At 35.0% G+C, this 16,089-nt stretch overlaps 1 protein-coding gene across 3 annotated transcripts in view; it reads right to left on the reverse strand.

The window, feature by feature from the left end:
* Positions 1 to 616: 616 nt before the first annotated feature.
* Positions 617 to 16,089, reverse strand: part of Dsc3 (desmocollin 3) — a 49,173-nt gene continuing 33,700 nt past the window's right edge. For 2 of the 3 annotated variants that reach the window (XM_047526573.1, XM_047526572.1), the window contains exons 13-17: positions 15,284 to 15,508; positions 12,796 to 13,020; positions 10,430 to 10,551; positions 5,674 to 5,928; positions 617 to 3,526 (exon numbers count right to left, since the gene is read on the reverse strand). In XM_047526573.1, coding sequence (XP_047382529.1) covers positions 3,329 to 3,526; positions 5,674 to 5,928; positions 10,430 to 10,551; positions 12,796 to 13,020; positions 15,284 to 15,508 — 1,025 coding nt within the window. In that variant the 3' untranslated portion in view covers positions 617 to 3,328. Of the gene's footprint in view, positions 3,527 to 3,609; positions 3,653 to 5,673; positions 5,929 to 10,429; positions 10,552 to 12,795; positions 13,021 to 15,283; positions 15,509 to 16,089 lie in introns of all 3 variants that reach the window. The other variant, XM_047526574.1, reaches the window with a different exon arrangement.

The raw sequence follows: 16,089 nt of genomic DNA on the forward strand, positions 1-16,089 counted from the left end.
GTAAAAGTTCCTGCAATTGAAATTGTATTTCAAAGTATATTAAAATTTAAGGCTTTAGCTTCAACTAATACATTTTTGAAACGGACAATCTCACCTTTGTGAGGGATCACTTTCATACATGGGGAAAAGATTCACTATGAAGTACACACCACCTTATTTGGTTGGATCATCTCATGATAAAAGTTGAACATTTTCTATCAAGTAAGAGAAGGAACCCAGATTGGAATAGTGCCTTCTTTTGGATTTTTATTATTTGAACTCATAATGTTCATCCTTGACTACATTGCTCCACAAAGTAGAACTCCTATATGAGTGTACTATTTCTGGAACACTGCAATTATAACTGCTTTGTAGTACTTTTCATGACAAATCAAAATCCAGTGTAAACATACACATAGGTAGATACCCATTTAGAAAGCAGTACCTCAAAATAGCAATCATTTCCCAAATTATAATATATATTAATGATGTTGACAATTTGATAATAACCTATTCTCCAAAATATTCCCCATGAATACAATAATGACTCTGTTGAGGATTTCTATTTCCATGCTAACCTCAAAAACAGTTTTGCATTTTAGACCATTCAATCTGTAAACACAGTAAAGACAAGAAACCATGTTAGCACTGTTTTATTACATTGTATGTCTGTAAATACTATTCACACATCCAATCTTTGCTTATTTTAGCCTGCCAAGTTTCTTTAAAGCAAAGTACTTCTTTTAATGACAAAATTAAAGCTCTATTTAAGACATTGCAAAATAAACCCCATTGCACTTTAGACAGTTAACTGTTTCCTTATAAATGTAAGAAGAAAAAAAAAAAACTGTGTATTTACATTTTAAAACACCCAAGGAAAAAAATGGAAATTTTTTTTAAAAAAAATTATTTCCTTACACATGAAAATAGCATAATTTTCACCTTACACATAGAAGAAAAGAAGAATTCTACATGTTAAAATGATTACATTAAAATTAGAAGCTTTGGAAAATGACTGTATCAAAAATCTAAGTCTTAAAAACCCCTAGATTTCAGTGGTAAATGAGAAAACAGAAAATGGAAAATCAAATCAGAAGTTCAGATACACTTTTAGGGGAAGACCTCTTTGTGCCAGAGGGCTGCAGGGAGAATCAAGCCTTCCTCATGAATGCCTGCTTTGTTCTCCACAACCAGTTCAGACCCATCCTGAATGCCTCAGACTCAACACGCAGTCCACCCTCTCCCCTATACCACATCCAAACAAGGAGAGACACGAAGAAGGGGTTGGCAGACCATGCTCCACAAGCAAATGGCAGCTGCACTGACTTCAGAAGGGAAGGAAAAGACAAGACTAGGCACAAAAAAGTGTCTGAGGCAGATCACGCAACCCTCACTACCACTTCCAGCCTTAGCTGGTGCCTCTCCTTGACCTTAAAGGCCTACTGCTCACTGACTTTCCAAATACCCTACTTGGTCTGGGCTTTCCCAAAATGATCTCTTGGACCTGCCCTCCACTGTGTTCTCGAAGGACAACTCAATCTCTCTTTCATGCATTCGAAATTCCTATTTCTTCTATGTAAAATTTCTTGTTACGCAGCAAACTGATTACAAAAACCACAATTCACACTGAAGGATGATTGAAAATCTGGAGTATTGGGCACTTAAGTGAATGTCTCCTGGAGGTTTGGGAGACAGTGATGGCAGAGAATTAAAAGAAGATATCTCTCAAAGCCTGGATTTTCTTGAATCAAGCCAGTGCCACTTTATAACAGGATGGTGAGTCGGGAAAACATGTTGTAGTTCTCTGTTTCTGATTAGGACACAGCATGAATGATGAACAGTCTGTGGGCTTGAGTTAACAGATACTCACTCCCAACTGGATGGTCTCAGGAGGATTTGCCTCCCGGCTCCACGTAGCCACTAAACTGTGACTTAGAAGACATGGCTACTTGGTTCTAAATAAAAAAAGATATTCATAGATAGGACAGAGAGAAAAAAATGGTGATAACAGATTTAATTTCAGCAGAGATGAAGTTAAAAAAATGGTTTTAGTATTAAGTCCCAGGAAAAATACCTATTCTGGAACCTTCCACCAGAAAGCAGGGAGTCCTGACTATGGTGGGTATTTCCTTGTCTGCTACTAATTTGTGGATGCAGAAATTGTAAGACTGCAAAACAAACCTACTGTTTCACTTGGTTCCCTCTTTTCTTTCTATTGAATCCGGAGAAGTGTAATTTGCTTACAAGTTTAAACAAATTACACACATGGACATAAACTCTATCCTGATACACATAGTATGCAAGAACTAGGCATAAGAAACTCTGTTTTTTTAAACCTTAGATTGTAATTAAGGAACAAACCACATCCCAGCCTCATTTTAAGTTGTCATCATTTTCTTTTTTGTTTTCATTTAATTTTTAATGTTTCATTGATTAATAATTTCATACCCATACATGTTAATTTCAAACTATATTCTTATAGACTATTGCCATTCAATTAGGCTAGTTCAACAAATTTTGCCTCCAAGGTCAAATGAGGAAATTGATAGTGGGATTGGGGAGAGGATTGATCTCAGTTCTTCAGAGCAACACAATTTTTAATTTAATTTACTCTTATTCTTTCACAAAACTTTCTTCATATTTAACATTTCTTGTCTATCTTTTAGCCTTTTATTTGATGCAAGAATATAGTGACGTGATATTGGCATAGCTTCACTATTTCTGAACTAATTTTTACCCAACATATTTTTAAGAAAATATCTTTAGAGAGTAGATCCTTTATAGACTATAATTCCAACACTACAGCATGAGATTTGCTAGGTGTCTATTTTATCATTTTGTATTTCTTGGAAAAGAGAAGTAACAAATTGCTTCTAAAATACAAACTTGGTAAGTAGTATAATTCAAAATCTAAAAAAAAATACATTATATATACAGATGATCCTCTACTTATGATGGAATTTTGTTCCAATAAAACTGTCATAAGCTGAAAATGTTATTAAGCTAAAAACGCATTTGATACACCTAATTTACCAAACACCGTAGCTTAGCAACACAACACCCTGTGGAGCATCAGTTCTTTTCCCTCCTGATTGCCCGACTGACTGGGAGCTGAGGCTCATTGCTGCTGCACAGCATTACAAGGGTGTCAATCAGTGTATTACCAGCCTGGGAAAAGGTCAAATTCAAATTTCAAAGTACAGTTTCCCGTGAATGTGTACCGCTTTCAGATTATCATATAGTCAAACAATTGGAAGCCAGACCATTGGTAAGTCAAGGACCATCTGTATATAATTTTGAAACATCCAGAATGCCTCCCAAGGACATGTCTACTTGTAGCACTGTGACATTATCTCTTTGTGCACGCTTCTGCTAATGTAAGAAATTTGGGTTCCAAATTATTTAAAAAGTCAAGTCCATCTTCTTCCTGTTTTTCGCTGCAGCAACCCACAGAACCAGCTGGAGATCCCCTTCCTTCGTAGTTGTATGTGAGGACATAGTCTTGTGATGGCATGTGGTCTTCATTCTGATTGCACACATGCAATTTCTATAAAATTAAAAAAAAAAGAAGATTGTATTATTGTTTTAAACAACTTAAACATATGAACATGAAATTTATTTTTTATTTACCTTTCATGTTTAATTTTTAACCAGTGTGTCCTCTAATGGATTCCTACACACAAAAAATGCACATGATTGGTCTATATTACAACCATATCAGAAAGTCAATATATTTTACATTTCTAATAATTCATACAAATAAAAAATTATGTATACAAATGCTATATTTAAGTACATCTGTATTATAATTATATTTGTCTCTAAATTTTATATCTAGAGTTCAGGCTAGTCCCCCTAGACAATATACATAGGATCTGAATTTGAGCTTTGCTATTGAACAGCTTTTGTTTTGAATCATATTTATGGCTTTACCAACTAACTGTATGACTTTGAACAAGTTACTAATAAGATTTTAAGTCTCAGTCTCCTTATATCCAGAATGATAATAAAGACAGGAACAAACTCACATGATTATTTTAGAAATTAATGATGAAATAATGCATGAAATAGACACTTACTATGCCAAGCATATAGTAATTGTACAATAAATGTTAACTAAGATCACTATTATATGCAGTTATAGAGTACATAAGAATTACCACATTGACTTCAGAATCAAATTTCCAAGATAATCAAAACATGGCAAAATACAGAAATGCACAAAATAATTCACTGAAATTAAAAATAATCAACATAAACCACATAGCAAAAACTGGATTTTTGTAATGAAGAGGTCAAACACTTGACCGACCACATCTTTTCCCATTGCTGGCCTATCTGCCAAATTCTCAAACTTCTGTGCCTCCTCCCCTTCCCCACCTGCATGCCCACCTTTCTCTAAACTGGTGTTCATTTGCTTGGCTAATGTTGAGTGCCTTTCTTCATGACTTTGTTAATCTTACCTCTCATTAATCCCATTACCAGATGTGCACTTTGTAGAACTCTCCTAAGAATGTATCTTAAGCTTTCCTCCTTCTCAACCTGATCTTACATGAGTACTGTCTTCAAGCAGATAAAGGATTAACATTTCAAGTTGATAAAAAATTAAAAATGCTGTGGACATATGATAATCTACTGTCCTACCACAGGATATTGCCCTTTATCATCCATCTAAGGACTAACAATTTCTGGTCCAGTCCTTGCTACAGAGGCAATGGTACCCTAGGGTCAAAGAGGTAAAATCATAGCACCAGCGAAAGTATTTAACCCAGTGGCTTTCTATCCTGACTAAACACCTAAGGTGACCTGAGAAATTTTTTAAAAGAAACAAAATCAATTAAATTAGAATCTTTCAAAGTGGAGCATTGGCATTAGTATTTTCTACGATCTTCTTAAGGGATTTTCATCTGGATTTAGAAACCCTTATTTAATGCCTCCTTTCTTTCACATTCTTGTTTTCCTCTGATAAAAACACTTCATATTCCTGCAGTGCTTTATCTACTAAAAATATTTCCTATAAGGTGACATTTGAAAAACACCTCAAAATTGCTAAGAGAGCATATCTCTAACGTTCTTAACACACACACACACACACACACACACACACACACATACACACATACACACACACACACACACAGAGTTTTATCAGGTGATTTTGTTTATGGATACCATAACATCACTTACCATATCCCATATCAATATGCAATTATAATGTGTCAATGTAGAGTAAACTTAAAAGCTAAAAACAACAAATAATAAATAAATAAATATTTCACATAAATCATCTTCATCTTTGACAGCATATAGATGTTTGTGTTTTCACAGAGAAATACATATTTGACTTGGGAAGTTTGTAACCATGCCAAACTAGAATTTTTTTTCACTTTCTTCTTCTATATCCAAAGAGTTCGTGAGGTAAATGCACACCTAAAACTTTAATGAAGGATACTAGAAATCTCTAGTTTTATGGGATTTTAGAAACTATGTGAATATGAGGGAGGAAATGTTTTTTTAAAGTAGCTAATGTAACAAAATCAAAGAACTTATTTAAAAAATGATTAGACAGAGCAAGAGAAAGAACATGGAACAATGTGGAAAAGCAATCTCTGAAAACACACATTAATTTCAACTTCCTGTTGTTCTCCAGTAGAATTCTTAAACTTCAAAGTTAAAACACCTAGGGAAACTCACTTCTCCAAGTCGGGGCTGAGTGAAACTATGCCACTCCGAGTAAGTGTATCTGCAGTTGTCCACCTCGACGTGTCCTCCCCTGCAGGAGTCCAGCGTGTGATGATGCCCGGCCCCCCGGCAGGAGTCCAGGGTCTGGTGTCCTTTCACCATTTCAATGGTCTCCTGCCCTCCATTTCTGACTCCTGATCCCAAGGTGCCACAAAAGCCGTGGCTGGAGTTGTTGGCAGTCTGGGTTGTGAATCCATTAGCAGAACACTATGATACAATTCAAAATAAAATAAAACCATTTGTGTTGGGAGGAAACGAATTCCAAATAAAGTAGCAAGAAGGCAAAGGAGAGAACATTTATTCAACCTTCTGTGCATTCATTCATTTTTTTGACAGACATTTATCAATATTTACTATGAATGCAAAAGCATAGGGATACAAAAGTAAAAAAAAGTCCCTCAGTGTCTGCGAGAAGTTTTTATTCCAATAAGAAAAAAATATAATTTTTTAAAGAATATGTTTACTCTGCTACGTAGGTGAACACAAAATGCTATAGCAACACAGAGGTAAAACATTAAAATCTGATCTCAGAAAGAATAAGTGGAGTAGACTGAGAAAACTGTGCGCCAGAGGGAATGAAGATGAGTAGGAGTGGGGGAAGATTGCAATACTGTAGGAGGTCTAGAGTCAAGAGAAAATGGGGTCCTGCAGGGGTTCTCAACTTCAATGACTTGAGAATGGCTACCACATGAAGTTGAGAGAGAGAGACAGTGACAGGCACACAGAGAGAAGAACGAGGGCCAGAGGAGAAAAAGATCACACAGAGAGATGAAGGAGAGAAAGATCTCCATGATGTGCTAAAAAATCCAACTTTATCAATGAGATTATGGAGACCCAGTGAAGTGTTTTAACTTACTACGGAGAGGAACACACTTCAAAAATATCACTCTAGACAGTAAGGTAAAAGATAAATAAAATGGAGACAAATTAGTATCATGAAGATCAGATGGGGACTTTGAATTATTCCACATGAAAAATTACAAGGACCTAAACCTAGGCAGATAGTGATGACTGAACGTGGATGAACTCCATGCAGAGTCATGGATGAGCAGCAAAGGGAAGAATCAGGAATTACTCCTGTGTGTCTTACTTGGCCAACTGGATAAATATAATAATATAATTCACTGAAATAAGAAAGAAAAATGTGCTTGTGAGCCAGAGGAGAGTGAGCAAGTCAACTATGGAGTGATGAACTGAATTTGAGACACATGTAGAGCGTCCAAGATGAATATATGAATATCCATCTTTGGAGCTCAGGTGAGAGATCTGAGGTGGAGACACAATTCTGGGAGTCTTAATTTTGGGGTGGTAGTCAAAGTCACAGGAATAATGGAGGTACCCAGAGAAAACTGTAGACCAAAATTTAAAAAAGGGTTAAGGACAGAACCACAAGAAAAATCACGTCTCACAGTATGGAGAAGGGAAACACAATTGTGATAGAATCCATCTGGAACAACCACTGAGATCACAGAGGGCTAAAGAAGTAGGACTCTGAAGCCATGCCAACAGGCTTATGAGAAGGAGGGAGTGATGGAGAAATTTAAGAAAACTATTGGAGCATGATAAGAATTGATTCAAATACAGTAAATGCCCATTGAATGTAAGTAAAAAGTGGAAAAGTGGTCATTAATGATCTTTGTCTAAGAAATTTCCAAAAAGTACTGAGCAAACAGGAAGTAAACCTATAGATAAATCAGGTATATATATATTTTTCTTTCCAGAAGTTCAGTTTCAAAGAAAAGAGAGAAAGAGAGAGAGACATAGAGAGAGACAGAGAGAGAGAGAGACAGAGAGAGAGAGAGAGAGAGAGAAGAGAAGAGAAGAGAAGAGAAGAGAAAAAAAGAAGAAAGAAAGAAAGAAAGAAAGAAAGAAAGAAAGAAAGAAAGAAAGAAAGAAAGAAAAAGAAGGAGGAGGAGGAGGAGGAAAGGAAGGAAGGAAGGAAGGAAGGAAGGAAGGAAGGAAGGAAGGAAGGAAGGAAGGAAGGAAGGAAGGAAGGTAGGAAGGAAGGAAGGAGAAGAAAGACAAGGACAAAGAGTCAAGGAAATACTTTAAAATGAAAAAGACTGATTAAACATTAATTTAACCCTGAACCTTCACTCAGCACCCTGGGCCACAGGTCAGGAGTTCATTTACAGAGGTAACCTTGCTGTGTCAGCTGACTATACACCATTACTCTGTTGTCACAACAAGAACCTCCACTACAATCAGACCGTCCATTGTGCCAGCCTCTTATCCATTTAATGTTTCTCCCATTTAATGTGTAGAGTCTCTTAACTAAACTGGAAAACATTCAAGTTCAGATGATTTACCTAACCTGAGATATATCTACCAGTCATACACACAATCTTGTTGCCTTTGGGGGAAAAAAAAATCAAAAAAGAGAATTGAAAAGTAGCCATTTGGTGGCAGTGCTACCTCATATTTAGGATGCTGCTACAGTAAAATCCCACTACAAGAAAAAATTAATTCCTGACTATGAAATCTCCATGATGGTGTGATTTTGCCATAATAAATACATACCCAAGCTAATGAAAGAACTGAAAATACGCTATCAGTGGCGACACTGATCCCACAGTGCCAGCTTTCCTCCTCTTAGCCTATTCTCCGTTTCTTCCTGCCCAACTTTATCTGCTTTCCCCCAAAGTTTCACAGGGTATCAACTGCTCCCTACCCAGGTCAATAATTCCCCACATTTACTTCTGATTTTTTATCCAACTATCAACCCACCTGAATACTTTTAACTGAAACGTTGATCCAAAACTAAAATCATCACCTTTCCTCATTGTTCTTAAGGAAGTTTATGTATTCACTCTGAAATTTTGTTAAGGTTTGTAAAAATGTGCCTAAAATTATGTTCTGGTATGAATGAATGATTCCAAGCCCTTTTTAGAACTTTAATAATACTAATAACAACAACAACATCAATAATAATAATAATAATAATAATAATAATAGAAGTGTTCCTAACAGAGAACATGTAAATATGGTAAAATGGCCAACCAAAACTATTAGCTCTAGCATCACATGGCAAAGAACAAATATTAAGAAAAGCTTATTCACTCCATTTTCAGATATAAAATAAGAACTTACTATGACTCAGGGCTTAACTAAAACCACTTTCTGACATATTTTATAATTATGGAGATAAAGCATTCCACATGTAGCCATGTCAGGCACAGGTGACTATCATTTTGCATGATGGTGAGAGGAGGTGAAAAGAGACACATGGTAAATAAGAAAGGCATCCTCACTCTGAGATATGGAAGAGGACATGTGTACAGTCATTTCTACACTTTTTACCTTGTCCTTCAAATTCAATAAACAGTCTGTCATTTATGTCTTTAAAAATATGTCTTTTTCATCCCTATTTTAATATTCACATTTCCATTGCCCTAATAGTGTTATCTCATATTTAAACTGTCAGAATATCTGGAGCCTTCACCTCCCCCAACACACACACACACACACACACACACACACACACACAATGGCTTCCTATTCTCATCGATCCCCCTTCTGACTCAGCATCTCAGGACTGATTGGCATGATGTCATGCTCTTCTGGAAAAGTCTTGACTGGCTCTCCCTACCAAGAAAACAAATCCAAAAGCTTTCTTGTGGCATGTAAAAGTCCCAGCTCCCACCTCTCCCTTACAACCTTCAAGCTGAAGCCTGTATTCCAACGTGGTTTTTTTCCATTTCAAAGCAAGTTATTCACCATTTGTCTGAACAGTCCCTAGACTTTGCCATCACCTTTATTATTCTTTAGACTCCTTTCCCCCTCTTTAGCTCTTCTCATCATCTTCTCACTTTCAGACCCAACTTATTAAGTTACAATGAAAGATACACCTCATTCCCCAAACCTCCCTTAGTTGATCCAAACCATAAAACTATACTTATATATTATAGAAATCTTTGAATTCCAACAGCGCTTTATCACCCTGGTTTACTGTCATATTCTTATTTCTCTTTTCCATAAAAATAGATTCTATGTTCCACGAGGAGAGACGTTCCTTGTAAGTGCTTTTTCATATCTTCACAAAATGATAAACACAGAAGCAAGCAGTTGTAAGCAAAGAGGATGACAGTAATGTCCAACTCCTCATCACACTTTTTAAAACAAAGCTCTCCCTGTTATTTTCCTACTTATCTTGAAATTTTTTTAGAAAAATTTTTTTATCCTATTATAAAATGTTCAAAGAAGAGACCATTTGAAGAGAGCAGTCAAAAATACATTTTCACAATAAATTTGCATCAAAGAATCAGCTTTAAATCATAAAACTAAAAAAAGAAAAATAAATGATTCTGGAAAATTATATATTTACATTGTGCACATAAATGAATATGTAACAATAAAACGCACCATTATTTACAACTACAATGAACCAGTTAAAAATATGAAAAAAAAGAAAAAAAAAAAAACAGCTCCTAAATTTGGCTTAAAGATCTCAAAATAAATAAATGAATGAATAAATAAATAAATATAATGGAAAAATATATCTAAAACAAGGAATTTGGTTCAACAAATTTAATAAATACCACTATAGAAGCATTTGAATACTGACAGACCAAATATTTATGCTTACAAAATTGGACCTGATTAGAAATGTAAATAAACTCCTAAATTTTGGAATGGCTTCATTAGGATGAGTTCAAAAAAACAAACTGTAAGAGATAGATAAATATTGATCAAAAAAAAAATTACTTACCACTCTATCATCTCCTGGTGCTTCTGTGTTCGATATAATTAAGTTCTGCTGTGCTAAATCTTCAGGGAAACTTTTCCCTTTTCTGGCACTAACAACTCCACATACTAAAGTCAGCAATACAGCTGAGTTTAAAAAAATAAAAAAGAAAAGAAACAATTTAACATACATAGAATAAAATAATCATTCCTTATTTCTTATAACTTAGGGCCCACTGGAAAAAAATGAAACTAATAAGCTTGGTTTCCCATGAATTCTCTTGACCCAAGTTAATAAACCACAACTTAACTTAGATTGTAAAATTTGGAAGGATCATATGTATGATTTGATAATTTTCTGGTTTAAGGGTTGATTGTGTCCATCACATTAAAGCATGAGTTAAGTAACACATTTAAAAATCACTGACATTCATTTAAGACAAAGACATTAAAGAGATGTATTGATTCCCAAAAGGGTGCTTAGTCTATATGAAAACATGGCAAAACAGACCCTTCTCTAAGAATACATTCTTCGCCAAGAAACTTAATTAAACCTAGTTTGCATCTTATTATCTAGAATGTTGTTCTATATCATTTATTAACAAATGATAATAAAACCAATAGTAATACCAATAACTCTTTACAATGATCTAAAATCCCTATAAGAGATTGGCAAATTTACAGCCCCAAATCTAGCCTACCATATGTTTTTGTATGGTCAAGAGCTAAGACTTTATATTTTTAAATGTTTGAAAAAGTCAAAGTGATAACAATAATAATGAATGAATGAAAATTACATGAAATTTGAATTTTTAGCATCTGCATCAAATTCTATCAGAACACAGCTATGTCTGTCATTTACATGTTTCCTATGGCTACTTTCTTATTTCAAGGGCAGATTTGATTAATTACAACTGAAACTGTAAGGCCTGCATAGTTTAAAAAATATACTTTCAGGCCCTTTATTGAAAAGTGTAAAAACTCCTGCCTACTATGTGTGCTCCTTTTCTGGTATTTAGAAGATTTTTATATATGTATATAAATATACATATTATATTTATATATAAAAATATATATTTTAATATATATATATATAAATCTACTAAATACCAGAAAATATATAATATATATAAAATATATAAAATATATAATATATATAATATATATACATAAAATATATGTGTATATATATAATATGTATGCAAAATATATACAAAAGAACCAATAAATTATATATGTTAATTTGAGCTGATGAAAAATAATGAAGACTTATTAGAAACTTACCAGGCACTATTCTAAGCATTTCAGGTGCATTAGCTCAGCTAATCTTCAGTGCCACCCCATATAATAGGTTACTACAACTGTCCCCTTTTGCAGATTAGAAAATTAAAGTTACATAACTTGCCCCAGGACCCATGGCTTTTGAGTAATAAGGCTGAGTAACAAACCCAAGCAACCTGGTTCCAGAATCCTGCTCTTAAGCACTACTTCTATCACAGAACAAAGTTAATCCAGTCTAGAGTACATGGGCAGAAGTAAAAGCAGCAGGGAATTATGTCGTTCTCCTTGGAACGACACAACTGGCTCAAGGGAGGCTAATATAATTCAACATTTGCAAGATAAACCCAAGATGAGATTTCTGTGATCTGAACATCTCCCCTCAGCCTGACTGAAAGGTGAGAAGACATGAAATGGAAGGCTTCTGTGGACTTTCATATCAGAAGTTTTAGATTCTTCTATTGAGCCCTAAAAGGTGGTAGCACCAGGAACAAAAAATAGAAATTGTGCAGTATAAAAAAATATGTAATAATTGAAGAGGGGAGGAAAGATAATAAAATCAGACAAACATCATTATCCTGTGTACATATATGATTAAACAAACAGTGTAACTCTACTTCGTGTACAACAAGAGAAATGAAAGTTGTAGCTCATTGGTGTACAATGAATCAAAAAATAATAATAAAAATAGTAATAATTCTATTCAAGTTATGGAATTTTCTATCTCAAGAAAAACATGCCTGTAATCCCAGCAGCTTGGGAGGCTGAGGCAGGATGATCATGAGTTCAAAGTCAGCCTCAGCAAAACAGAGACACTAAGTAACTTAGTGAGACCCTGGTTCTAAATAAAATACAAAATTGGGCTGGGAATGTGGCTCAGTGGTTAAGTGCCCCTGAGTTAAGTGCCCCAGGATTGACCTAGGTTAAAAAAAAAAAAAGAGCATGTTTCCTTCCACAGTAAGTTCTCAAAACAAACTCAGATTATAATACAAAGGGAACTTTTGAGGAGATTCACACCCGATGGACACTTGGACGAGCTGACTTTTCGAAGACCTTTCCTGCGCCTACATCTTCTATTATGCATGTGAGCGTGATGTAAGTGAAAATACTTACAGAACAGTAGTGCTATGCCCAGTAATATCGCAAGGATGGCCCATTTTCCAAGTGAGACTCCTGCACTCCTTGAAGTCGAGGCACACTGACTCGGGTGAGTACAGTCACAGAGATCAACTCGCAAGTTTCTGGTTGCAGATTGTCCCGCTCTGTCTTTTACAGTAATAGGAATGATATATTCTTGAAGTTCAGCATTTTTCCGGTATGACAGACGGGCAGCTGTATCTGTAAAAAAATTTTATTAAAAAAATTGTTTTTCAATGATCATGTATTTTTCCCTTAGCATCTGTTTCACCATACTTGTTTCAAAAGGCATTTTCTTAGGAATTGCAAGCCATATGAAAATAAAAACAAATGGAGAAATATCTCCAACCCTTTCAAGGACTACTATTACTTAACACATTACCCCTTGTAACTCTAAAGAATGCTCTAAAGAAATAATCTGGTGGGCTGGGGATATAGCTCAATTGTTAGAGTGCCTGCCTCGCATACACAAGGCCCTGGGTTCAATCCCCAGCACCATAAAAAGAAAAAGAAAAAAACATAAAAAATAATCTGGCAATGGAATGACCCAGCAATATTTAATATTCCCTTATCTATGCAAACTAATGATGCTAGATTGAATCTTAGTATACATCTCAAGCAGTTTTCTTTAGTACCAGTTCATACACACATAAAAAATTTGCATTCTCTTATCCATTTACCTTCTGGTATCTGTCCATTATCTTCATGGATAAGGAAAGTTTCTAAGACTCTCAGTAGATCTTTCATGATTAATGCCTTACATCTGGAAGCAATCTCAACACCAGAAAACTGACTGTGTCACTCAGGCTAATTATAAGACTGACACAAAAATAGATAATGAACATCATAACAGTTTGTTTTTATTAATGTGAGAGTCAGTTTGCCCAGTGATCTTAATTAATACCTTACTTTTAAAACTTCACAGACTTTCAGTGGTAATCACAACCTCCTTGAATTTTTATAACAGACTTAAAAATATCACCAAGTAGCATAATGCACATACCAGAAGTCATCTGGAATTTCTAAGTCTTAATAAATGCAGAGTTATAACTCTAAAAACTTGGAGGGTTTTGGCTGTATCTCATACCTGAAAGTCCCCTAGGGAATGTGAATTACTACTTGGGTTAATTTGGAAGACCTCAGGACCACAAATGTCTAGGGCGAGACTTTCAAGTCCCTCTTCTCCTTCAAGATCACCAGTTGAGTCATCTTCATGTCTTATTTCTTCACAGAAGTGCAGTCTCTGATATTACTTATCACTCAATTTTGCCCTCTTCAAATTATCCTCCAGTCACCCATGTCGACTTTATAGGACCTAAATCTAGATGCAGCACTGCTTAATCAAATATTGATTAAACACTTTTTAAGCAGTTAGGAACTGTTAAGCACTAGACTAGGTACTGGAAATAAGAAAGGATTACAAATCTTATAGTACCCATGTGGTTATTCAAGATGAAAGGTGAAATAATGCAGGTAGTATAAGGCTGCAGTGCTGTTCCTTGTACCTCAAGAAAGACTTCACAGAGGCTGAGCATCCCAGCTGGGATTGTGTCTGTCTTATTCATCTCTCTCTCTCTCTCTCTCTCTCTCTCTCTCTATATATATATATATATATATATCCTCAGGATTTGGAACACTGCCTAATAGTAGGTGTTTGACAAATATTTTAAGTCAATATCAAGTAAAAAAAACAGGAAAGGAGGTTTTTCAGGAAGAAGGGACAGAATATTCAAAAGTTCAGTTTCATAAAAGAAAATGACAAATCCCAGAGGCTTGGGAGGCTGAAGTAGGAGTATCGAAAGTTCAAAGTCAGCCTCGGAAATTTAGTGAGGCACTGAATAATTTAGTGAGATTCCATTTCAAAATAAAATATGAAAAGGGCCAAGGATGAAACTCAGTGGTTAAGCGCCCCTGGGTTCAATCCCTGACACACACACAAAAAAAAAGAAGAAGACATAGTAAAACAACAGAGTGAAATGTGAATGAAATACAGAACAATACTCCCCCCAGAAACTGTGATCATAGGAGGTGTCTCTTGGAGGTTTCAGGCCCCTTCTCATATTCCACTATGTGAGTAATGTTTGCCTCATTCACACAGATTCCTCACTTCCAGAGCCTGCTTACAATACAATTTAAACTACACATCTTCTGGTCTCTCTGTACTTTACTGGTATGAATTAAAAAACAAAATGAAAAGTTTATCTTAACAATAAACTGCTGCCCAATATTTTAATAAAACGTATTTTGACTGTCTTGTAAATGTAAATTTTGCTTGCATAGAAGTTATGAATCCCTTCATTTCATTTGTAATATGTAACCCAATAACCACACAGTATTTATAAAAGATAATTTGTCCTCCTAAATATCAATTTTGCATTATGCTTTATGTAAGTAAACAAGTAATTCCATCCTCTAGTTATTCTTTCATTTCAGAGCATATATATCATGAGTTTTAACTAAATACCATTAACTCTGTTGATGGTCCATATTCTATTGATTTCTGGAGAGGTATTTGCCAAACTGAAATGAAACGGAGCTCCATGGACAGGTTCATCAGGATCGATGGCTGAAATGTCAGTGTATGCCATCTTTGGTTTGCAAAGCACGATGTAATCTTGAAGTAATGCTGGTGCATTGTCATTCACATCTTCAATGTTCACTGCGAGAGTTCCAGTACATGATCTGCCATCTGAGAAGAGGAAGAAACCAGGTTTAGCATTGCTTCTCAATTCTTGTTTTGTGGTTTCTTAAGAGAAAAAAAAAAAAATCATTTAGAATCTATATATGACGTATCAGTTCTTTTTATAAATTTTTAGTTATACATGACAGTAGAATGTATTTTGATAGAATATGCATACATAGAGTATAACTTATTCTACTTAGGATCCCATTCTTGTGGTTGTAAATGATGTGGAGTTACCCTGGTCATCTACACAAATACAAAGCTAGAAAAATTATAACCAATTAATTCTCCTCTTTCCTATTATCCTCCTCTCTCCCTTCCTTTCATTTCCCTTCGTCTAGTCTAATGGATTTCCATTATCCCCCTCCACAATCTCCCTTGTTTTAGGTTAGCATCCACAAAACAGAGAGAACATTCAGCCTTTGGTTTTGTGGGACTGGCTTATTTCACTTAGCATGATCTTCTCCAATTCCAATGATGTACTGGTTCTTTAAAATAAACTCTCTCATAATTTAGAATGATTACTACTGTTAATAATTCAAAGCTTCAACACATCTTTTATCAAAATTACTACCAAATAATAAATA

Source organism: Sciurus carolinensis, chromosome 15, assembly GCF_902686445.1.
Source record: "Sciurus carolinensis chromosome 15, mSciCar1.2, whole genome shotgun sequence".
Classification (NCBI taxonomy): Eukaryota; Metazoa; Chordata; class Mammalia; order Rodentia; family Sciuridae; genus Sciurus; species Sciurus carolinensis.